This window comes from Sus scrofa, chromosome 3 (genome assembly GCF_000003025.6).
Source record: "Sus scrofa isolate TJ Tabasco breed Duroc chromosome 3, Sscrofa11.1, whole genome shotgun sequence".
Lineage (NCBI taxonomy): Eukaryota > Metazoa > Chordata > Mammalia > Artiodactyla > Suidae > Sus > Sus scrofa.
The window spans coordinates 16,002,094-16,025,781 of NC_010445.4; the positions used below are offsets into that span (position 1 = coordinate 16,002,094).

At 46.6% G+C, this 23,688-nt stretch overlaps 1 protein-coding gene across 3 annotated transcripts in view; it reads right to left on the reverse strand.

The window, feature by feature from the left end:
* Positions 1-23,688, reverse strand: part of TYW1 (tRNA-yW synthesizing protein 1 homolog (S. cerevisiae)) — a 191,080-nt gene that overhangs the window by 32,521 nt on the left and 134,871 nt on the right. Inside the window, exon 16 of one of the 3 annotated variants that reach the window (XM_021086356.1) lies at positions 1,340-1,489. The exons of 1 other annotated variant lie outside the window; for it this stretch is intronic. In XM_021086356.1, the coding sequence (XP_020942015.1) occupies positions 1,439-1,489 (51 nt within the window). In that variant the 3' untranslated portion in view covers positions 1,340-1,438. Of the gene's footprint in view, positions 1-1,339; positions 1,490-15,879; positions 19,244-23,688 lie in introns of those variants that run through there. One more of the 3 variants, XM_003481010.4, reaches the window with a different exon arrangement.

Below are 23,688 nucleotides of genomic sequence, written 5' to 3' on the forward strand. Positions count from 1 at the left end.
ATAACCTTACGATCTCATTTGGACATGAATCTAAAAATCAAACAAACAAACAACGGATGTCCTGGATACGGAGAAGAGATTGGTGGCCTCCTGGGGGTGGGGGGTGGGGGCAACAGGAGTGAAGAGGGTCAAAAGGTGCAAGCATCCAGTTATCAAAGAGTAGATCTTCTAAGTTCTCATCACAAGAAAAAACTCTGTGTAACTGTATGGTGAAAGATGGTAACTAGCCTTACTGTGATCATTTCACACGATATACAACTATCAAATCATTATATTGCACACCTAAAATTTTCTATCCACTGAAAACTACAAAATATTGTTGAAATAAATTAAAGAAGACATAATAACTGGAATGATATATCTTGTTTGTAGGTCAGAAGATCATATATGGACAACTGATTTTTGATAAAGATACAAAGGCATGGGGAGTTCCCGTTGCAGCTCTGAGGAAATGAATCTGACCAGCATCCATGAGAGTGCAAGTCTGATCCCTGGCCTTGCTCAGTGGGTTAAAGACTGGGTGTTGCCGTGAGCTGGATGTAGATCACAGACGTGGCTTGGATCTGGCATTGCTGTGGCTGTGGCATAGGCCAGCAGCTGTAGCTCTCATTCTGCTCCTAGCCTGGCAACTTCCATATGCCTCAAGTGCAGCCCTAAAAAGACAAAAAAAAAAAAAAAAAAAAAAAAGCTACAAAGGCAATTCAGAAAAGAAAAGACTCATTCAACAAACGGTGCTGGTTATCTATATGCAGAAAGAGAAAAAGAGAGAAGGGAAGAGAAAAAGACCTTTGATGCATACTTTGCCTTATGTGCAAAAAATTAATTCAACATGGATCAGAGACCCAAATGTAAAACTGAAACTATGAAACTTCCAAAAGAAAACATCAGAGAAAAATCTCAAGACCTTTTCTTAAATTCAATACCAAAGCGTGAGCCATAAGAGAACAAAGCGATAAATTACACGATCAAAATTTGAAACTTCTTTCAAGTATTAAAAAAAGAAAAAGAAAAAGAAAAAATACTCTATGGACTGGAAGAAAATATTCAGAATATATATCTTATAAAGGACTTGTAATCAGAATATATAAGGAACTCTCAAAATTCAACAATAAGCAAACAACGCAATTTTCAAAAATGAGTGAAAGATTTTAACTTCATTAAAGAAGATATCTCTAGGGGGAAAAAAGCAGATGAAAAGATGCTCAACATCATTAGGCATTATAGAAATGCAGATTAAAACTACAGCGAGATACCATTACATAGCTATAAAACCACAGTACACACCTATTAAAACTACAGGGAGAGACCATTACCTACCTATAAAAACGGCTGAAGCATGTATGGGTACACGAGAGGAAGTGGAACTCTCATACGCCAATGGTAGAAATGCAAAATGGTACAAGCGCTTTGTAAAGGAGTCTGGCGTTTTCCTCGAAGGTTAACATGTACAGGCAGACCTCGGAGATACTGCAGGTTCTATTCCAGGCCACTGCAATGAAGCAAATATCCTAATAAAATGAGTCACGGGAATGCTTTGGTTTCTCAGTGCCTATAAAAGTCATGCTTACACTATACTGTAGTCTATGAATTGTGCATTACGTCTTAAAAAAAACAATGAACATATCTTTAAAAATACTTAAAAATACTGCCTGGGGAGGAGGAGAGGAGAGTTTATAAAGGGATACAAGGAGTTGCCAAGGGGGAGAGGGGAGGGAGCAGGAGGGACTGGGGGTTAGTAGATGCAAACTATTACATTTAGAATAGATGAGCAATCCAGCAATCCCACTCCTGGGCAACTATCCAGAGAAAACCATGACTTGAGAAAATACACGTACTCCAATGTTCACTGCAGCGTGATATACAATAGCCAAGACGTGGAAGCAACCTAAATGACCATTGACGGAGGAGTGGCTAAAGAAGATGCGGTACATATACACAATGGAATATTACTCAGCTGTAAAAAGGAAAGACTTAATGGCATTTGCAGCAACACGGAAGGACCTAGAAATGATCATGCTAAGTGAAGTCAGACAGTGAGACACAAACGTCATATGCTATCACTTATATGTGGAATCTAAAAAAGGGATACAGCGAACTTCTTTGCAGAACAGATACTGATTCACAGACTTTGAAAAACTTATGGTCACCAAAGGAGACAGGTTGGGGGGAGGGGTGGACTGGGGGTTTGGGATGGAAAGGCTGTCAAACTGGGTTATGATGCTCATTATTCAACTATAAATATATAAAATGTATTAAGTTTAAAAAAAAGAATGGATAAGCAATGAGGTCCTACTGTACAGCACAGGAACTACATCCAGTCTCTTGGGATAGACAATGATGGAAGATAATATAAGAAAGGGAATGTATATTTGACTGGGTCACTTTGCTGTATAGCAGAAATTGGCAAAACATTGTAAATGAACTGTAATTTTTTAAAAAAATTACCTATAAAGGGATACGAGGAGATTTTGGGGGGTCATGGACAATATCTACTGTTTTGAGATGACAGTTCTGCGGATGCCTAGATACAGAGGTTATATTGACCCAATTGTATACTTCAAATATATGCCATTTATTATAGGTCAGTTATACCTTAATAATAAACTCATTAACAAGTTTTAAAAAGCTCTCAGGTTAAGGACCCGAGTCCTACTGCTGAATCTGAAGTCTCAGCGGGTCCTGTGTGTGTGTGTGTAGCATGGTCCTGAGTCCCTGTTTGCACATCTGTATTGAGAGCAAGAGGAGGCTGTGGCCTGACAGGATGCAGGATGCTGTGGTTTCCGGGCAGGCTACCCCTCAGGATCTCCGAGTGGAGAGAGTGGCCGCTCTGCTCAGGAAACCCGGGCTTCCGGTTTTCCTAAGATAGAAACGGATGAGCAGAATGTGCCAAAAATCCATGGGGAGTTGAGGCCTTGTCACAGGAGCAATGGTGGAAGCGACTGCTTGTTGGTCCAGAGAAGAGAAGCTAGGGAGTGATTTTACCTGGCTCTGAACTTCCCAACGGTGAGAACCCGGACTGAGCATGAGACCTACTGGGAAAGCTATTTCAACTCAACCAAAGTAGTCTCTCCTTAGTGCTCCCTAGTGATCCCCTTCCCTCCAAGGGCAAGGTCTCATCACCAGGGGCAGCCCATTGTGGACTGGACAACACCGGGTTAGGGTTCTGTAGAAACAATGGAAACACTGGCAGGAAATCGGGTTCCCGGACTGTGAGGATCCCTTCCAGCCCTTAAGGATTTGATTTTCTTGCTTGCTTGCTTTTTAGGGCCACACCCGAGGCATATGGAAGTTCCCAGGCGAGGGGTCGAATCGGAGCTACAGCTGCTAGCCTACGCCAGAGCCACAGCAATGCAGGATCTGAGCCATATCTTCGACCTACACCACAGCTCATGGCAACGCCAGATTCTTAACCCACTGAGCGAGGCCAGGGATCGAACCTGCAACCTCATGGTTCCTAGTCAGGTTCATTTCCTCTGCACCACAATGGGAACTCCTGATTTTCTATCTAAAATCCCATTGGGTGCTGTGTGTGCAGTGGTTACGAGACTGGCTAATATTTCAATTACACTGGAAGATTTCCACAGGGAAGGACTTGAAACACACACACGCACGGGCACATTAAAAAGCCTCAACCTCAAAGACTCCATCTTCTGAATACCTCATTTCCAGCCCATTTTGGACAACTGGGACATCATTAACCCTCATCACGCTGCCTGCCATCAGAAGACTGGAAAGTTATTCTGGAAGCCACATACCTGCCTCTAAACCAGATTGGGGAGCCTGAGGAGCAGACGACAAGAGCTGCTTGCACCTGCACCAGGAAGAAGTACACAGGGGAGCCTTCCAAAGCTGCGATGGAGCCAAGGAAAGCTGCATTCCGACGTCCGGCCTGCCCCTCGCTCCACACGGCAGGAAAAGGAACATTCACAGGGACTCCTAAGGTGGAACCACACGGCCCATCTCGGGATGCTCAAAGCTACCGTGACGGCTGTGACTGTTGAATGAAAGCTTCCTGCAGAAGCCTCACGGGAGGAAAACAGGCAGGGGGAAACGGAGAGTAAACTGATCATAAACCAGAACAAAGTTCTCTCAGAACTCCTTCAGAAGTTACTCCGTGCCTTTCAGTCCCTTTGGGGAATCCATCTCTTTGTGACAACATAGGAAAGGTTCTCTCTCAAGGGGGCACTTGGTTTTCGTGGTCTCAGGGGAGAGCAGGGACCACATACCCCCCCACCCCCGGGTTGTGCTTGTGTTTGGTTCTGTGGCACTGATGAGATAGATGATCGGGTTCATAGGGCTGCTGGGAATCAAATTAGAAAAACATCAAATAATTCCGGACCATTTTATTTCATCTCATTTCCATTTGTACCTGAGAGGAAATGAACATCTCAATGGCCCGAGAGGGTGAAACTGTCAGATGCTGTTGCCAGGACAGGAGAGAAGAATGAGCGGGCTCTCTGGGTGGAGGGGCTGGGGGGCTTCAGGCTCCCTCCCAGACAACCTGCAAGGACCTTGTGACAGCCAGGGAGGCAGACAGCCAAGGCTGAAGCTAGTGGGACAGGAGAGGTGACAATCTCTCCCAGAGAAGAAGCACGGCGGGGGCGGGGGGGGGGGTTGCTGAAGGGCTGGGTCCAGGGTCAGCAAACACGTGGACACAACCTATAAACTACTGCGGCCCCCAGGGAGCCACGGTCCCTTGAATGCGGGCCCTGGTTCTGCTGACACCATATATCAGGGCAAAAAAAAAAAAAAAAAAAAAAAAAAGCCAAAAGTACAAAAGATTTGTAATCCACTGGAAGAAAACTGTGATATAGCTATGATGAGTCCTTCAGAGATGCCTGCAGATTGTTTTTATACCTTAAAAGGACAGCCTGGTCCTGCCCAAACTCAGAGAACCATTTAGGGCCTTTTCAAACCAAAAGAGGTGCCCAGGAGGTTTGAAAGAGGCCATTAGTAACAGACGTGGCACGTTCCCCCCGACTTATTAAAAAAAGAGACCGGTTTTATAAATGAGTCCATTAGAAAGTGTTCAGGAGATATTGGGGCCCTGAGGAGTGGCTGACGAGGAGGGAAGGGAAGGTAATGAGGGCAGTGAGCGATCTGTTATTTTTTGAATTTGCCAAAGGAGACGATTCCCATGATCGCTCCTGGGCAGGAGGTAATGGCTTTGCAAGGGGCCTGCACAGGCAGAGGAAGGCGCTGGGGACACGACCTCCTGCTGGGGGATCCCGTCTGGGTGGGGGAGGGCGGGGGAGGTCGGGGGAGGGGAGGCAAACACTTAGGCCAGTGCAAGGCAACCCCGTGTGCAATGGACACTATTACAAGTGTGCAAAGGAAAAGGGCCGCTCCCTCAGGTGGGGGCGTGGGGGTCTCCCAGGGGCCGTAATATCCTGGCCGTGTGCTGAAGGGTGAACAGGCAGGCAGAAGGCGGAGCTGGGAAGGCCCTCAGGTGCCCAAGGCAGCTGGAGAAACAAGCTTGTGGTGGAGTTCCCGTTGTGGCGCAGTGGTTAACGAATCTGGCTAGGAACCATGAGGTTGCAGGTTCCATCCCTGGCCTTGCTCAGTGGGTTAAGGATCTGGCATTGCTGTGAGCTGTGGTGTAGGTCGCAGATGTGGCTCAGATCCTGCGTTTCTGTGCCTGTGGTGTAGGCCACAGCTATAGCTCCGATTGGACCCCTAGCCTGGGAACCTCCATATGCCATGGATGTGGCCCTAAGAAACAACGAAAAAACCCAACAAACAAAAAAACAACAGGCTTGTGGTGCAGAGGAGTCCCCAGGGGGCCATCCACGTTGGGGGTGGGGATCAAGGCTCAGGGGAAGGGAGGGGGGGCGGGGGGCAGGATGACGTCACAGTGTGGGGGTGGGGGGAGGGGGAGATGGAAAGCTGGGGCGAGAATCACTTCAGCGGGCAGGAGGTGCAGGTGGAGGAGGTCAGAGCTGCCAGGGAGGGGAAAGGGAGAGCCAAGTGGCCCTGGGACCAAAAGCTAGAGAGTTGGGTGGGATGAAAGGGGCACCTGTTGGATCTGGGGCAGGGGCATCACTTTGGTCTTTGCCCAAGAGGAGTCAGCGGTGTGGCCAGGAGCAGATTCCGCAGCAAACTACCGGAAGTGAGAAAGGGGGTTTCTTCACTTTGACTTTTTTTTCTTTCTTTCTTTCTTTTTTTTTTTTTTTTTTTTTTGCCTCTCCCATGGATAGAGAAGTTCCCAGGCGAGGGATCGATCCCGCACCACAGCAGTGATAAAGCCAAATCCTTAACCTGCTAGGCCACCAGGGAACTCCACCTAGCCTGACTTTTCAGGCATCAGAATGCAGAAAAACGAAGCTTGCGTTTGGAGACAAATTTCCAGCTGTTATTTGGAGGATACCTGAAAGGATGAGGGCTGGAGTCAAGGCTCCTGAAATAGGGAAATTGAAAGCTTTTTAACCATAGCGGGAAGGTGGCGAGGGGCCTCGGCACCCCCATGGGAAGGGGCCCACCCTGCACGTGCAGAAGCACCCCGATGCCCGCCTCCCCCCCACACCCCCGTGCCCAGGAATTAGTTGTAGGAGTCCCATCAGGTCAGCGGAGTGTGGTCCGTTAATGAGATAAAATCTAAAAGCTTTATAAACACACTTTATTTCTAGGCATGTTTGTGTGAGACAGTGTTTTGGGGGGCTATTTTTCTTATTTTCCAATAAAATTAAATAAACACACATGAGCACACACACGTTATTGTGTAAACAGAGCACAGGAAGATGAGCCGTGCTGGCGGGATGAGGGGTTGATGTGATTTCTCCTGGTTTGAATGAAGGAAGACTTGGTCCTCCCTCTACCCCTCGCCCTGCTGCAGAGGGCATCGCTTTCCCGCCCTGCCCGGCAGTCTCTCTAATCTTCCAAATTACATCAGCATCCCCCGCCCCGCCTCCCCGGAAGCCATGGGCTGACTCTTTCGGAGGGGACACGGGGAAGAGTGGGACAGGATGCGGTGGCCAAAGCAATGACCGATTTGAGATTCTGAGTCATGAATGATCATAATTAGAAGGCAGACAGAGTGCGCTGCTGGTGCTGCCTTTGCTGCCTGTTCCCTGTGAAAGCTCTGGGAATTAAAATAATGGGCTTTTAACACAAAAGCCGGGTAGGGCTCTACCTAATGGCCTGTGCACTGAGCACTGGCAGCAGGCGGCCGCACACGGACCTGTGGCTGACAGGTCCTGCAGAAAACAGATGGAACTGTCACCTCCGGGAACACCCCCTGGCCCCCAAGGCAAAGGAGCCAGAAAGAGCCCAGGAAGAGAGGGCCCCCGTGACTCAGGCCAGGAAGGAGTCCCAGGAACCCTGCCAGCAAGGGCTGGGGAATAGGATGACTTACTGGGGAACGAGGACTGCCATTACAACCCCAGGCACGCAAGGACAAACACCCAGGAGTTTCTGCGGGGGTACAGTGGGTTTTGAGAACCCAGCTAGGATCCAGGAGGATCCAGGTGCCATCCCTGGCCTCACTCAGTCAGATAAGGGTCCGGCGTTGCCATGAGCTGAGGTATAGGTCACGGATGTGGCTCGAATGCTGTGTTACTGTGGCTGTGGTGCAGGCCGGCAGCTGTAGCTCCGACTCAGTCCCTAGCCTGGGAACTTCCATAGGCTGCAGGTGCAGCCCTAAAAAGCGTAATGATAATAATAATGATAATGATAAAAGAATCTGACTATAGAGGTCTCAGTCACTGTGGGGATGTAGGTTTGATCTCTGGCCCAGCTCAGTGGGTTAAAGGAGCCAGCACAGCTGCAGCTGTGGTATAGGTCACAGCTGCAGCTCAGATTTAATCCCTGAACCAGGAACTTCCATATGCCGAGGCTGCGGCTGCTAAAAAACAGAAAAAAAAGGAGTTCCCATCGTGGCACAGTGGAAACGAATCTGACTAGGAACCATGAGGTTGCAGGTTTAATCCCTGACCTTGCTCAGTGGGTTAAGGATCCGGCGTTGCCATGAGCTGTGGTGTAAGTCACAGACACAGCTCAGATCTGGTGTTGCTGTGGCTCTGGTGTTGGCTGGCAGCTGTAGCTCCGATTGGACCCCTAGCCTGGGAACCTCCATATGCCGCAGGTGCAGCCCTATAAAGACAAAAAAAAGAAAAAAGGACACCCACACAGGTCCCTACTGGTGGGGGTGAGGGAGGACTGAGAAGAGGGGAGACTGGCTGGGGGAAGGGAAACCGCCTGATCTGGAGACCAGACAAGCGGACATGGTGACAATCCAGCAACACTGGCATTCTCCCTCGGCAAGACCCTGGCCTGGCCCTGCTCACCACCAACCATCACTTCAGACCTGGGCAACTGGAGAAGGGTTGGAAGGGAAAGCTGGGGTGGGGATGCCAAACCTTCCTGCTTTGAAGCGCCCAGCCAACAACCCCCATATTTTTATAGCCCCAGCAGATGAAGGCATTTGAAGGCGTTAAGCTGGGTTCCCAGCTCGGTGACACCCCTCCTCTCGCAGGGCCTTGAGCCCCAACACTGAGCTGCACCCCTGCTCATCCCCCCTCGGTGCCTCTCACTCCTCCAATGCGCCTCATAAGGCGCGACTCACCAGGGCAAGAACAGACGGGGCTGTCTTCTCACTGGTCCAAAACGTCCTTGGCATCCCTCCCCACTGGCCATCGAGGGCGGTCGCTGCCAAGGCTACACCTCCCCGTCCTGCTGATCCAACCCTGACTTTGCTCAGGTAGCAGGTGGAATTCCTGGGTCCAAGGCAGTCCTGGACCCTGGCCCAACAGGGGGAATATGAAATCTGGTTCTGAGATACTGACACACAGACTTTGGAAAACTTATGGTTTCCAAAGGAGACAGTTTGGGGGGTGGGAGAGATGCGCTGGGGGTGTGGGATGGAAATACTATAAAACTGGGTTGTAATGATTGTTGTACAACGATAAATGTAATAAATTCATTGAGTAATACAAAAAAAATTTTTAAAAAAATCTGGTTCTGGCCAAGGAGGTGTATGGGGAGGTCTGCCTGGAGGCTTCTGGGAAAGGCAAACATTCCCTGAAGAAGGACAAGAGCCAAGCAAAGATAAAGTCTTTTGTTGCCCTGAACAGCCTTTGAACATGGTGACCATGCAGTAAAGTGGAAAGAAAGAATCTGAGTCTTGCTGATCTGGTGGAGCCACCAAAGCAAATGCAGGAGCCTCACCTCCAGATCCCTGGTCACATGAGATAATTACATGCCCCTCGTGCTTCCACTGCTACTGACATAGGACAGTTACTTGCAGCCACATGTACCCTGTTGGACCCCTGGGGTCGTCTCTTTCAATGTCAGTCCATCAGCGACGCTGACACTTGCCCACCTCTAGTTCAGATGCTCCCCAGGCACCCAGCCTGGAGGTCAGCCAGCCGTAAGAGCTGGTGGTGACAAATCTCAGGACTCAGCATGGAATCTGGGGTAACCCTGGCTCATGGCCAAGGCTAGCTGAGACGGTGGCAACCTGAGAGCCTGGGGTCCCAAAGAGAGGAGGCTGCCATGCTGGCCCAAAGACAAGCTAGCCCAAGGTCTCTGTTAGCTTCCTGAATCCTCACAGCTGGGCAGAGCAAGAATTGCAAATCCATGGGTGTAGTTGTGTTGTGATAAACCTTTTCTTAAGGACACGGAAATGTGAATTTCATGTGATTTTCACATGCCATGAAATATTATTCTTGTGATTTTTTTTTTCTTTTTACATTTTTGCATATGGAAGTTCCCGGGCTAGAGGTCGAATCGGAGCTGCAGCTGCTGGCCTATACCACAGCCACGGCAACACCAGACCCGAGCCACATCTGCAACCTACGCCACAGCTTGTGGCAGCAATGGATCCTTAATCCACTTAGTGAGGCCAGGGATCAAACCCGCATCCCCGCAGGACACCATGTCAGGTTCTTAACCTGCTGAGCCACAGTGGGAACTCCCGACATTTTCCATCCAATTAAAATGTAAAACCCATTCTTGCCTCATGGTTGTACAAAAATATTTCTCAGGCTGGATGTGGCTTGTGGGGCCTGGGATAGGTGTGCTCAGGAGGGTACTGTGATCAGGAGGAGAAAATGTGGGGAGTTCCCTGGTGGTCTAGTGGTTAGGACTTGACACTTTCACCGCTGCAGCCCAGGTTCAATCCCTGTCTGGGAACTGAGATGCAACGTTCAGCCGCTGCATGCCACAACCAAGAAAAGAAAAGAAACTGTGGAGTTGAGAAGTCACTTATGTGATGAGAGGATCATGTTGAAACTGGGAGAAAGCCAGCTCGGGTGGGCTGCCCCGGGAAAGGAGCTCCCGGCCCACTCTAGTGACTGGGTCTCTGTGCACGTGTCAGTCCACGTGTCAGCAAGGCAATGGGCTCCCTGGGAGAGTGGACCCTGGGCCGGGGGGAAGGTGTGAACGGCCCAAGGGAGTGGAACCTGGAGGGAGTTTTATCACATGTACAGGCTCCAGCTGAGCCTGGCGGGGGTGGGATTTCCTGGGCAGCCTGGATCCCCACGTTGCTGTGGGCCTGACACGGGCCTGCAGCAAGGCTACTGGGGCCACAGGAGCCACTGGCTGGCTTGGAGTGAAAGGAGCCACAGACGGAAGGTCCTGGAGAAACAGGCCAAGAGACACTGGGCCAGGCGCACGAGACTTCCCTTCCTCCAACCAGACGCGGCAGACAGAAGAGGGGGCATCGCTGGGGACAGGGACATTCCGGGGGTGGTGGCAGGTGGGCAGCAGACAGTGGACTTGCGCTGATGATGTGCTATGACATTAGCCAGACTATACTGCAAGGGATAAAAGCAGCTCCGATGAACCCAAGTGAAAGGTGATCTGAGGCTCCTGCAACTGGGGCGTTCAGGGAAGCTGTGAAGATGGGACGTCGGCATCGAGCCCTGGCAGGATATGGGCTCCGTCTCTCAGATCAGCCCCTGCTGGCCCGACTTGAAGATCCAGGGAAGGCCTTCAGCTGGTCCCACTCCCATCTGGACCCGTCCCCATACCCCGGGAGGGCGGTCATAGCAGCTGCCTGGTTCAAGGTCACAAGGCCAATGTCAAGGCCCATAGCGGGGGGGGGAGACTAAGAGCTCAGCCTCCACCAGTCACCTCCTGATACAGTGCATGAGGCCAGCGCATCCCCCTAAAGTGGGGGTGTCACGGGACGAACAAAGAACAAATCCCCCCACAGCAGCCCTTACCACCCACTGCAGGTCTGAAAGACTTCATTTCCCTCCGAATGAAGAAGCTGGAGTGGAAGGAACACGCAGCTCTCAGAACAGCCCTGAGGAAGCGGGGACTCCTTCCGAGCAGTGGGGAAGGAGGAGGCAGGTGGCTGATAAAACAAGAGCTCCCTTTCCAAGCTCCTCTCTCACCCAGAGGTGGGCACTTTCCCTCCCAGCCTGTTGCAGACATCCTGGCTTTGGACTGAGGTCAGTGGCCACTATAAATTCTCTAACACCTAGGCTGGAATTCCTGAAATCACCGAGGAGAAATCGCAACGCACCAGAGTTCCTTCCCAACAACTGGGTCTTTTTCCCCAGAAAAGGCAATGAATTTACAACACGGTACCCAGGAGCGTCAAAACCTGGTCCTGAGCGTATCGCACTGTGTTACACTGAATGCAAGGGAATCAGAAAAGGACAAAAACACCGCACAGGCCAACAGCCAACAGGATTCGTCACTGCCAGCTTGCCTTCAATCCGTGGTGCCCCGGGAAGAGTTCATCAATCTCTATTTAAACAGAAAGGGAGAAGAGCAACCCAGCACACTGAAAGAAAAACAACAACAGCAAAGGTTAAATAATCCTTCAGCGGATGAGCTGTGCTGTTGTGAATATGTGGGATTCCAACTATAGGCTGAATTCCAAATTTGGGATCTTATTTAAGGAAAAAGCTTCAGCGGCTGAAAACACCTTTCCCATACCTCTTATTGTGCTAGTCTCATTCAAATAATATTCATTTCTAGGTTTCTTCCCACATGTGAGTTTTCCATAATTCAAGCGAGAATTGTAAGTGTGGAATTCTGGGTTTTAACCTTAGCATCGTATCATCCACATCTGTCATTAAAAAGCCTTCAAGCGTTCATCAGGACCCCTCCCACCCCAGGAAGGGACGTTTTTCTGTCCTCCTCTGTGGCTCGCCTCTCACTGGCCTCTGACACTGTGCATCTGTTCTTCACCTGCTCTCACCCATCTCCGCCCCTGACCCGGGTTTCTGGGACTCCATGGGCCTGGTTACTCTCCTGCCTCCCCTGTTGACGATGTCTGGGGGTTTCTTTCCCATCCACCACGACCTGCAGAGTTCCTGGAGGTGTGGCCTCTCCTCCTCCCTCTACATGGGCTCTGCAGGTGACCTCGGCTCTAGGGCAGAACCTACACCAGGATGAGTTACAGTTTCTTCCACCCTAGACCTCCATGCCTGGCCGCTGGCTTGACCTTCCCCTTGGACGTCTTGGCGTGATTCAAAGCCACACGTCAACTCAGGATCTCCCCCGGGGCTTGGCCCTCTTCCAGTTTAGCCAGCTTGGAGCCCGACACTGGCATTTTTCCCATTCCCAAGCCAGAAAACCCAGGCATCATCCTTGACAACTCACCTGTCCTGCCTCCCTGCCCCTCCCCACCTCTGCCCCCGCCCCCCGCCCCCCATCTAGGTAGTTTGTGGCCAAATCTGTCAGTGTGTCCGCCTAAGGTCTCTTTCAGATCTACCCACTGCCCCCTATTCCAGCCACCCAGCTCAGCAGGCAGCGGTGTGCACTACACAAATGCTACCCCGCAGGCCTTACCTCTGGCTAGTTCCAGGATCCCTACCAGCTCCTCTCCTTCCCTTCTGCTCTCTCCAGGCCATTTTCCAGGCCGAAGCCAGAGGGGTTTTATTAAGATGCAAATCTAATCACGAAGTGCCTTTGCATAATTGCTCCTAGGGCTTGGCCTGGCCTACCTCTCCCTGAGTCATCACCATTACGTGCTCCTGGTTCCCGGCCCTCTCCTACCTCTTCTGCAGCATCCTGCCACCGCTGTGGCCTTCCCACAGCTACTCAGATGCACCCGGACCCTCCCCTACGTGCCCTGGAGAGTGCTCGGGCTTCTGCCTGCCTCTACTTCCTCCCCTGGCCCCCTGCCTCTTACACTGGTTTTCTATCTACACAGGGTTCTGAAAGCGTGGCCTCTTAGCAGCATTTGCATAACCCAGGAACCAGTTAGAAAAGTAAATTCTCCTGCACTGCACACCTATAATAAACAGAAAACTCTGGAGCAGGGTCCACAAAGCTGTTTTAACAAGCCCTCTGGGTAATTCTGAGGCATGAGCAAGTTGGGAGCCGGTGGTCAAGGAAGGCCTTCCTCATCCAAGCTTTCTTCTGAGCTTTTCGTTCCATTTGACTTTTTGTATTTGGTATAAAGAACGGAACGACATAGCTTTTTTCTCCCAAATCCCCACTGATTTATGATGCCTCCTTTATCCTATATTGGTTTTCATAAACATTCAGGTTTGCCTCTGTGCTTTTTTTTTTTTTAAAGTTTATTATAGAGATATATTTCATACACTTTAAAATTCACCCATTTAAAGTGTCCAGTATAATTTTTAGTATATTCACAAAGTTGTGCATTCATAGCTGATTTTAGTATTTACATCTTGTGTTCTTGGTGCGTCTGGCTAAAGGTCTGTCAATTTTGTTGCTTTTTCAAAGAAACAACTTTGGTCTCACTAATTGTTTCTACTGCTTTTCTTTCTTTCATTTATTTCTGCCCTAGCATTTATTATTTTTTCCTTTAGCTTTCTTTGGGTTTAGTTGTTCTTTTAGTTCTTTAAGATGGAAGTTTAGGTTATTAATTTGAGATGTACCTTCTGGTTTGGGGGATTATTTTTTTGGCGTGGCATGGGGAAGTTCCTGGACCAGGGATCAAACCCATGCCACAGAAGCAACTTGGGCCACTGCAGTGACAATGCCAGATCCTTAACCCACTGGGCCACAGAGGACTCCAGAGAGGTATCTTCTTTTTATTTTATTTGTTTGTTTATTTATTTATTTATTTTTGTCTTTTTGCCTTTTCTTGAGCCGCTTCTGTGGCATATGGAGGTTCCCAGGCTAGGGGTCTAATCGGAGTTGTAGCCTCTGGCCTACACCAGAGCCACAGCAACGCAGGATCCGAGCTGTGTCTGCAACCTACACCACAGCTCACAGCAACACCGGATCCTTAACCCACTGAGTAAGGCCAGGGATCAACCCGCAATCTCATCATTCTTAGTCGGATTCATTAACCACTGTGCCACTATGGGAACTCCCGGTATCTTCTTTTTAATGTAGGCATTTACACCAACAAATTTCCTTCTAAGCACTACATCAGCAGCATCCCATAGGTTCTGTTATGTTGTGTTTTACTTTCATGCATCTCTAAGGCTTTTCTAATTTCCATGGATTTCTTCTTTGACTCACTGTTTACTTATGCTGTGGTTAATTTCTCTTAATATTTATGAAGTTCCTGAATTTTCCTCTGCTGTTGATGTTTAATTTCATACCATTGGTCAGAGAATATACTTTTTATAATTTCAATCCTTTTAAATTTATTGAGACTTGTTTTGTGATCTAACATATGGTCTATACTGGAGAATGTTCCATGGGCACTTGAGAATAATGTGTTGTTGGTTGAGTATTCTAGACAGGTCTGTTAGGGTAGTTGGCTTATAATGTTGCTGGAATCTTTTATTTCCCTGTTGATCTTTGCCTAGTTGTTCTATCCTTTGTTGTAAATGGGTTATGTAAGTCTCCAGTTACTATTGACTTGTCTCCCTTCAGTTCTGCCAGGTTTTGCTTCACTTATTTTAGGGCTCTGTTGTTAGCTGCATGTATATTCATAATCATTACATCTTTCTAATAACAGGTAATTACAAATAATTATGATAATTAGAATTTATCTGCCTCTTTTGATTGGGGTATTTAATTTACTTACATAATATACATTTAATATATTTAATTTACTTACCTAGGGAAAGATTTCTGCCTTTTTTGCTATTTGTTTTTTCAATGTCTTATGTCTTCATTGTTTTGTTCCTATTATTGTCTTCTTTCATGTTAAATAGATATTTTCTAGTGTACCTTTTTGATCTCGCTTCTTTGTGACATCGTAATTTATACTATATATATGTATAGAGATATCTATACATATGTATATTTGGTCTTTATCCCAGTTCCTGGCATAGAGCTCCTAAAACCCTTGGAATTTCGTAAGTGATGAGAGAAAAAACAAACAAACAAACAAAAAACGGTGTCTTGTTATGTTAATGAGGTGACTTCTGAAGGCACTCATGGAAAGGAGCTGGTTGCCAGGAGAACCAACCATGCGATGAGAGGGTTGAAACCTTCTCCAGAGAGGGGAGAAGGGCTGGAGACTGAGTTCGATCACCAATGGCCAATGATGTAATCAACCATGCCTATGTAGTGTAGCCTCTATAAAAACCCAAAAGGATCGGGTCTGGAGAGCATCTCAGTTAGTGACCATGTGGTGATTCGGGGAGAGTGGTGTGCTCAGAGAGGGCATGGGAGCCCTGGCTTCCTCCCCAGGTACCCTGCCCTATGCGTCTCTCCTATCTGGCTATTCCTGAGTTATATCCTTTTATACTAAACCAGCAATCTAGTAGGTAAAATGTTTCTCTGAGTTCTGTGAGCCACTCCAGCAAATGAACCAAACCAAGGAAGGGGTCATTGGGACCTCCAATCTCTAGCTGGTTGGTCAGAGGCACAGGTGACAACCTGGACTTGTAACTGGCATCTGAAGTTAGGAAGGCAGAGCATTTAACTGTGGGATCTGATGCTATCTCCACATAGACAGTGTCAAGAATTAAGATGAATTGTAGGTTACCCAGCTGGTATTGGAGAATTGTCTGGTGTGAGGGAAAAATCCACACACTGAAACTGGGAGTAAAGTTATATATTATATATTTATTTTACATATAAAATATGTAAAATATGTATTATATAAAAATATATATTTTACACATATATATTTACCTATAATTTCTAAATTTATTCTTAGAGGCTGCTCTTGAGATTAAAATTAGCATCTTAAAACAATCTGCTTTGGAATCAGACCCACTTAATTTTGTGCTGTTACTGTTATTATACAAATTGCATCTAAGTCCATCAACAGTTTATAATTATTGACTTTAGGCAGCTATCTTTTAAAGCAGATAGGAGGGTCACAAACAAAAATACATCTATATTGTCTTTTATAAAATTCACATAGTGATGTTTACCGGTGCTCTTTATTTCTTCGTCTGGTTTCAAGTTAGTGTCTAACACATTTTCATCAGGGCCTGCGGACTCCTCCTTGTAGGCAGGTCTGCTGGTGATAAATTCTCTTACTTTTTATCTGGAAAATTCCTCAATTTTTTCTCTACTTGTAAAGGACGATTTAGCTAGATATAGAATTTTTGGTTCAAAGTCTTTTCTTCTAGTTCTTTTAAGATATCAACCCATCTTCCAGCCCCCATGCTTTCTGATGGATGTAAGCTGTTCATTTTATTAAGGTTCAGTAGTTTCTCTTAATAGATGATTTTCAGCTCAATACAAACCTTTGGTTAAATTGTTAGAGTTCTAAAATTAATTGATTTTAGTTGTTTTGCCAATATTTTCACTATTTTAGAAGGAGAGTAAGCAGAGATTCTTTTTTTTTTTTTTTTTTTTTTGTCTTTTTGCCATTTCTTGGGCCGTTCCTGCGGCATATGGAGATTCCCAGGCCAGGGGTTGAATTGGAGCTATAGCCACTGGCCTACGCCAGAGCCACAGCAACGTGGGATCCGAGCTGCATCTGCAACCTACACCACAGCTCACGGCAATGCCGGATCCTTAACCCAATGAGCAAGGCCAGGATCAAACCCGCAACCTCATGGTTCCTAGTTGGATTCGTTAACCACTGTGCCATGACGGGAACTCCTAAGCAGAGATTCTTACTCTTGTCATTTTGGATGTTGATCTCTTGTTTTAAGTGGTTTTAATTATTTTAGATAATGTGTTTTATATCTTATAAGGCAATTTTCCTTTCTAGAACTTTGTAACTATTCTTACCTGGCTAAGTTTTCAGCAGAATGTTGCAATCATTTGCCCAGCCTCCAACAATAACTTCCACTGGACATCTAGAATGCTATTTTTCAAACAGCTCACCTTCTTAGAATATTCAAGCTTCCCAATCTCTTGTGCGTTAATACTGCTCAGGAAACACTGAAATTTTTTTCACAGAGATCCCATTACATTCTTTCCCCCTGGGCATTAAAAAATTTTTTTGTTGTGACTGGGATGGATACGCCATGTTTTTGTCTTGGGTTTCTTTTTGAATGTTTGCTTGAATATAAAGCAAACATTTCCAGGGTGGAAGGCAAGAAGAATTACTCATTTATGTACCTGAAGGTAATGGAGCCAGAAAGGCTCATTCTGGAGGTGAGAGGTTTGCTGTTTTTTTTTTCTTTGAAGCAACAGAATTATCTTCGTTCAAATCACATCTTAAGCAGAACCTCAATACATAAAAAATAAAAGCAGAGTTGCCTGGTTGAAAAAGAGGCTGAGGGATGATCCAAAGCCCAGCATGCTCTGCTTCCTGCCCTGCTCCTCAGGGCAGCCCCCAAAGCGTTTACTAACAGCTGTCTGCTCAGTTAACTGTCACAAACAGGAGCCCATCTGTGTGCTGCTTAGCATGAGTTCTTGCTTTGTAACACTTCATCCTACTTGGAGGTGTTTATCCATCTCTATCCAGCGAGGCCCTGCCTCACTGGCCTAGACCACTGCTGCCTCTAGTTTGTCTCAGTGGTCAGCAGAATGGGAGAATGAACACGCTTGCAGGTGTGCTGGGTTCAACAAGAACATCTGAATCCTGTGATCCTTTGTCCCTGTCTCATCCTGTGGCACAAGAGAGATGTGTTTCGACTCTATCCTTTAGCAATAAATACAGTGCCCAGTTTTCAACTGAGTTAGGCAGATTCTACCTCATTGAATTTTACTTCAGCAGAGAATAGAGCATGTTACAAAACAGCTGATCTATGAGGAGGAGGTGGGTCTGAAAGGGCTGAGAACCACAGGACCAGAAAGTGCTCAGAAGACAATGTGTGGTCCAAGTCTTCACAAAAGACATTTTATTAATTAAATTTTTAGGATAAAGGAATTTTTAAAACACCTGTAACACCTTTCAAAAACTATGAAGTATTTAATGACATTTTCAATTAGAAAGAAAACTGGAACCTTACAGAACAGATTGCTAAAAAGGAGCGAAGGCTCCAAGAATGAAAGAAGAGGGAAACCCGCCAGATGTGCAGTGCCGAGGGCCTTCAACACTGACTTTTTAAACTGAAAGCAAATTGTGCTCATTATTTCAAAGTTTAGAGACTAATTATTCAGTGACATCATGGGACAATTCCTTCGGCTGGAGGTTCTACTCGAATCCAGCCCACATATTACCTTCTACAAGCAATCTGGATGGGAAAGAAATGAGACTTGGGACAGTTTTAGATCCAACTCAATCTCCGAAGGGTTGGTATGAAGCAAAAATTTAAAGAAATCCATGCAGTACTTAAAATAATTGATAATTATGACCACTTAAATTACTTTCAGGAGATGTTATCTGAAGGTGTAGGAAAGGGAGGGAGCAGATATGCCGCCTCAGGGTAACACGATCAGCAAAGGCCAGCAGCCCACGACGGAGGAAGAGGAACAGGTGTTCATTCTGCATGACATGCCCAGGAATGGCATCCGAGGGCGTCTTCCAAATTCTAGTCCCAAACTCAGTTAAATTCTAATAATGACTGTGTACACCCTCCTCAAAATCATTTTCTTTCAAAAGTAAACTCAGAAAAAGGACTGAGTTCTGTAAAGAAATGGTGAGGCTGAGCCCCCGCCACTCAAAGTGTTGGGTGCCGTCTCCTGAGCCTGCGGTGTGAGTGGTGTCCCCGTGTTCTTCCTTATTCTTCTCCGTGTGAGATATCATTTGGGTCATTGTCCTTAGGAAAATCACAGTGGAATCCGAGAACCTTCTGAGGCCATCGGTTTGTGTCCTTCAGGATCCTACATTCAGATAATCTCAACATCCGGAAATATCCTTTGCTTTGTTCTTTCTCTGATATCTTGTGTCCTTGGGATCAAAGCCTCTTTCACTGGCACCAAATAGTGCCCAGTGAGGCGTTCTGGCCATGTAATCCTTTGCGCTGAACGTTTTTGATCCACCACTGTCTTCGTATTCCTGGATGAGCTCCTGGAAGCGGTTATAATCGATCCACGTCCACCATTCTCTGCCAATCTTAAACTGGCAAGAAAAAAAGGAGTCAGGTCAGAAGTGAAAACATCCATTAAAAAAATGTCAAATAAGTATCAAAAAGAATCAAAAGCCAGCCTGATCTTTTCTCCCTATCATGTTAAAGAAAATCCTTTCATGCTCCAGACATGGTTCCATATCAAAGCAGAATGTTCTATATACAGTCAAAAGACAGCTTCTTTGCCCTTGGGACCACCGCCGAGATGGCCCTGGAAGACCCCGCTGCTGAATAAAGAATACATCCTGGAAATGAAAGTCAAGTCTCTCTCCTCCAGCAGAATCACTGAAAAAGGGCTGATGAAGTTTAGGGCATTGCCCTGTGTTAGTACTCAAGCTAATTCCCACTCCTCTTGTTGCCACTTTTTCTCTGGTATGAATCTTCGTGGTTGTGTTAGTAGCGCCTAGTGGAATCTTTTCATTACTAAATTTTGCTTGTTATTAGAGAAGTTTTAACCGGTGACTTCTCATTCTGAAACACTAACTCAATGACTCAAGTTTGCCTTTTCAGTTGAGCATGGATACAGTATCTCATTAGTGGAAAGCCATGTTAAGAATCTGAATTCAATAAAGGGGAATAATCCAGTTTGTACTCTTTCAAGAAAATTGCTGCTCACAAGTCATTGTTAAAAAAAAAAAAAAAAAAATGACCAGGCATGAGGAAACAGAAAGTTGAGGAGGCTTTGAAGGAACTATGGATTGAAGTGTGAAGGCTTTTAATTCCAAGCATCCACTTGGCATTCAGTCATGTAAGTATATAATACGTTGATACTTGATTTATTGACAGACAAATCTTTGCGATGCCAACATCTCTTTAAAAAAAAACCTGATTATGAACCAAGTTAAGTAACAATTTCACTTCTAGCTGAGAAGAATATAGAAAATATACAGGTTCCTGGATTTAGAATTTTAAAATATGCTGAATTTAAGTGACATCTATTTTTTTTTTTTAACCCAACAGCTAGGAGCTTTCTAAGGGAAAAAAATGCCAAATCAATGGAAACATTTAGTCTACCTATGACTCATGAGAAATTTTCTTCTACTAAGATCATTCCTTGCAAAGCTGCCCTAAGAGCTCCATCACCTCTACAACTCGAGGTGTAAAATCCACCTCGCCCCATCATTTTCCCTCCCATGACTGACTGCTCTCGAATGCTCTCCACGCCGGTGAAAGCAATCACTGTCATCCCGGGTGCTGAACCTCAAAATTAGTGTCGAAGGTGCCTCTCTCTCCCAGAACATGGTCAGGCCCCGTCACTTCTCCCTTGGCTGCGTTTCCATGGCCAGGCCCCAGGACCGCCCTAAGGCAGGCGCTCCCTTCTAGGATTTGGCAAGAGTCTACCGGCTGCCTGATTGACTGAGGGCAGTTCTGCTGCTTCCAACGTCTGCAGACCGCCTGGGATGGCTACGCTTACAGCAGAACAGAGGTCTGTTACCTAGAACACAGTCTCAATCTCACACCTCCAACGGGAGGCTCCTCAGGAGCCACCCACCCCCCCTGATGCCCGTTCTGTTCCCTCTGTCTGATTAACACCCACTTAAGCCTCAAATCTCTTCATAAATGTCCTTTTCTGTGGAAAGTCTTCCCACCTCCCTCTGGACAACTGTGACAGTTCCCCTGCCGCAGGACTTGGCTGTACCTGAACCTGCCCAACGAGAGCACATTGTACCTGCTTCTGTAGTCCCGCCCCCCCCCCCCACCTACCCTGCTGAGGATGCTGGTTTTTGGACTCCTCCTCTCCCCTCTCTCCTTCCCTTTTTGGGTTCGGATCTCTAGGTCTGAACTCAGGACCCTCAGGGTCCACAATTCTGGCTTTCCTTTCCCCTCAAACTCTAAAGAGAATCACTGGTCCCGGATATTCTAGGAGGAACTAAAAGGTAAGTTTGGACTAAAGCAATGGATTTTAAATCTTTATTTATTTTTTATTTTTATTTTTTTAGGGTCCCATGTGCAGCATTTGGAAATTCCCAGGCCAAGGGTTGAATCAGAGCTGCAGCTGCCAGTCTACACCACAGCCACAGCAATGCAGGATCCAAGCCGCATCTGTGACCTATACCACAGCTCTCAGCAACACTGGATCCTTTAACCCACTGAGTGAGGCCAGGGATTGAGCCCAAATCCTCATGGATACTAGTCAGGTTCATTACCACTGAGCCACAAAAAGAACTCTCGAGAAATAATTTTATATCTCGATCTAGTAGACACATTCACACATATATGCTCTGACACACAAACTTTCACAAAATTATAGGCAATGTGTTTCATTTTAAAAACTGCTGGCTGCAACCAATTAAACTGATTTCCCAACTCCCAGTGCAATCTGAAGCTCCAGTCTCTTTTAACTATAGAATTTTACTCTGGCTTAAAATGCAAGAAATTAGTTGCACGAATATGACAACTATAAGCTTATATCTGACAACTGTCAACTCTGACCGCCAATGTCTAAGAAAACAAGCTAGAAGACTAAGTGCATATAACCGAAGGCTGGTGTATTCGTTTGCCTGGCTGCATGGCAAAAAAAAAACGTAGCCAGCGTGTTTTAAACAACAAAAATTAATGTTCTCACAGTTCTGGATGCTAGAAGTTTAAGATGCAGGTTCCAGAAGACAGCCCCCTGCTCACCACTGCTTCACGTGGCATCTTCTCCGAGTGCACAGGCAGGGGCTGGGGGCGGGGGTGCTCTCATGTCTCTCCTTGTAAGGACACCGAACCCATCAGATCAGGGCCCCATCCTTATGACCTCATTTAACCTTAACTGCTTCTTTTTTTCTTTCTTTCTTTTTTTTTTTTTTTTTTTTTTGTCTTTTTGCCTTTTCTAGGGCCGCTCTGGTGGCATATGGAGGTTCCCAGGCTAGGGGTCAAATCGGAGCTGTAGCCTCCAGCCTACACCACAGCCACAGCAATGTGGGATGGATCCGAACCGCGTCTGCAACCTATACCACAGCTCATGGCAATGCTGGATCCCTAACCTACTGAGCAAGGCCAGGGATCAAATCTGCAACCTCATGGTTCCTAGTCGGATTGGTTAACCACTGAGCCACGACGGGAACTCCTTAACTGCTTCTTTAGAGACTGAATCTAAAATATGGCCATTCAGCAGTGGGGGTGGGGGAGGTGAGTAGGATTTCAACATAGGAATTTTGAAGAGACATAAACCTTCAGTCTACCACCGTAGGTTACTCCTCAGTTAATGCTGAACCATAAGAGCCCTAAGATAAATCTGCATTTACACAAACCCCCTTTCAAGACAATCTGAGAATAATCATATTGAATAACAGCTCAGAAAAAGTCAGAGTGTTCCATGCAAAAGGGAGAAGCTAAAAGGGCAAATTTTAGTATGGCTGGCATAAAAATAACACTGAAAGATGAAGCTGGGAGTTCCCGTCGTGGCGCAGTGGTTAACGAATCCGACTGAATTCCTCAAATTCAACAGTTAAGGGAAGAGGCAAACCTATGCAGAACTACAAATAAACTCAAAAGGTCACGGAGGATCTCAAAAATACATCACAAGTGCAACATGGGATGGCCTGACTAGACAATGCCGGGCTGCTGAGGATGTGTGTGTGGTCCTGTTGCCAGATGGGCCCATTCCACGGCCTCCTATCACCTAGAACAATCCACTGCTGTCCCCGGGGCCTTGTTCTCCTAATTTGCTCATCTTTCACACTTGGAAAATTTCATGAAACAGAATAATGGAGAATAGGTTCATTATTATTGCAAATGTTTAAGAGGATCCTATGAAGCAGGCATTTATTTCACCTCTTCCTAAAACTCTCACTGCAATGACTGTAAAGGCCTGTACGGCAGACATACGCGGGGAAGGCAGGAGAATAGGAAAGTGGGTGATGAGAAAAGGCAGAAGACAATTTCATCCTCATCTTCCCTGATACAAAGTAAAGAGAGAGTCAGCAAACAGATGAAGACAAGCAAGTCCTCACTGTAGGGATTTTATCTGAATCAAATCATCGGCACCTTTAGGGAAGATCTTTTATGAAGAGCTTGCCATAGGCAAGGCACTGTTCTAGATGTACAGACACATGCAGTTTTATTTAGCCATCACCATAACCCTGTAAACAGAAGTTACCCCTATTTTGCAGATAAGAACAATGAAAAACGGTGAGGCTAGGATTAGAAAATGGATATACCCCCCAATACAAAGTTCAGGAGCCCCCGCTGCCCCGACTACCCCCCCTACTTCTGCCACCAATGGCAAATTTAGGGGTTCCCAAGCCCATCTTCAGTTCTGACAGTTCACTAGAAGGACCCGCAGAATCTGCTGAAAGCTGTTATAGTATGGCTTATTATAGCATTATAGGGATAGGGATTAAAGTCAGCCACGGGGAGAGACACTTGGGCATCGTCTAGGAGAGTTCCATGCACGGAGCTTCCAGCGGTCCTCTCCTGCTGGAGTCTCGGAACATGCTACCTTCACCCAGGA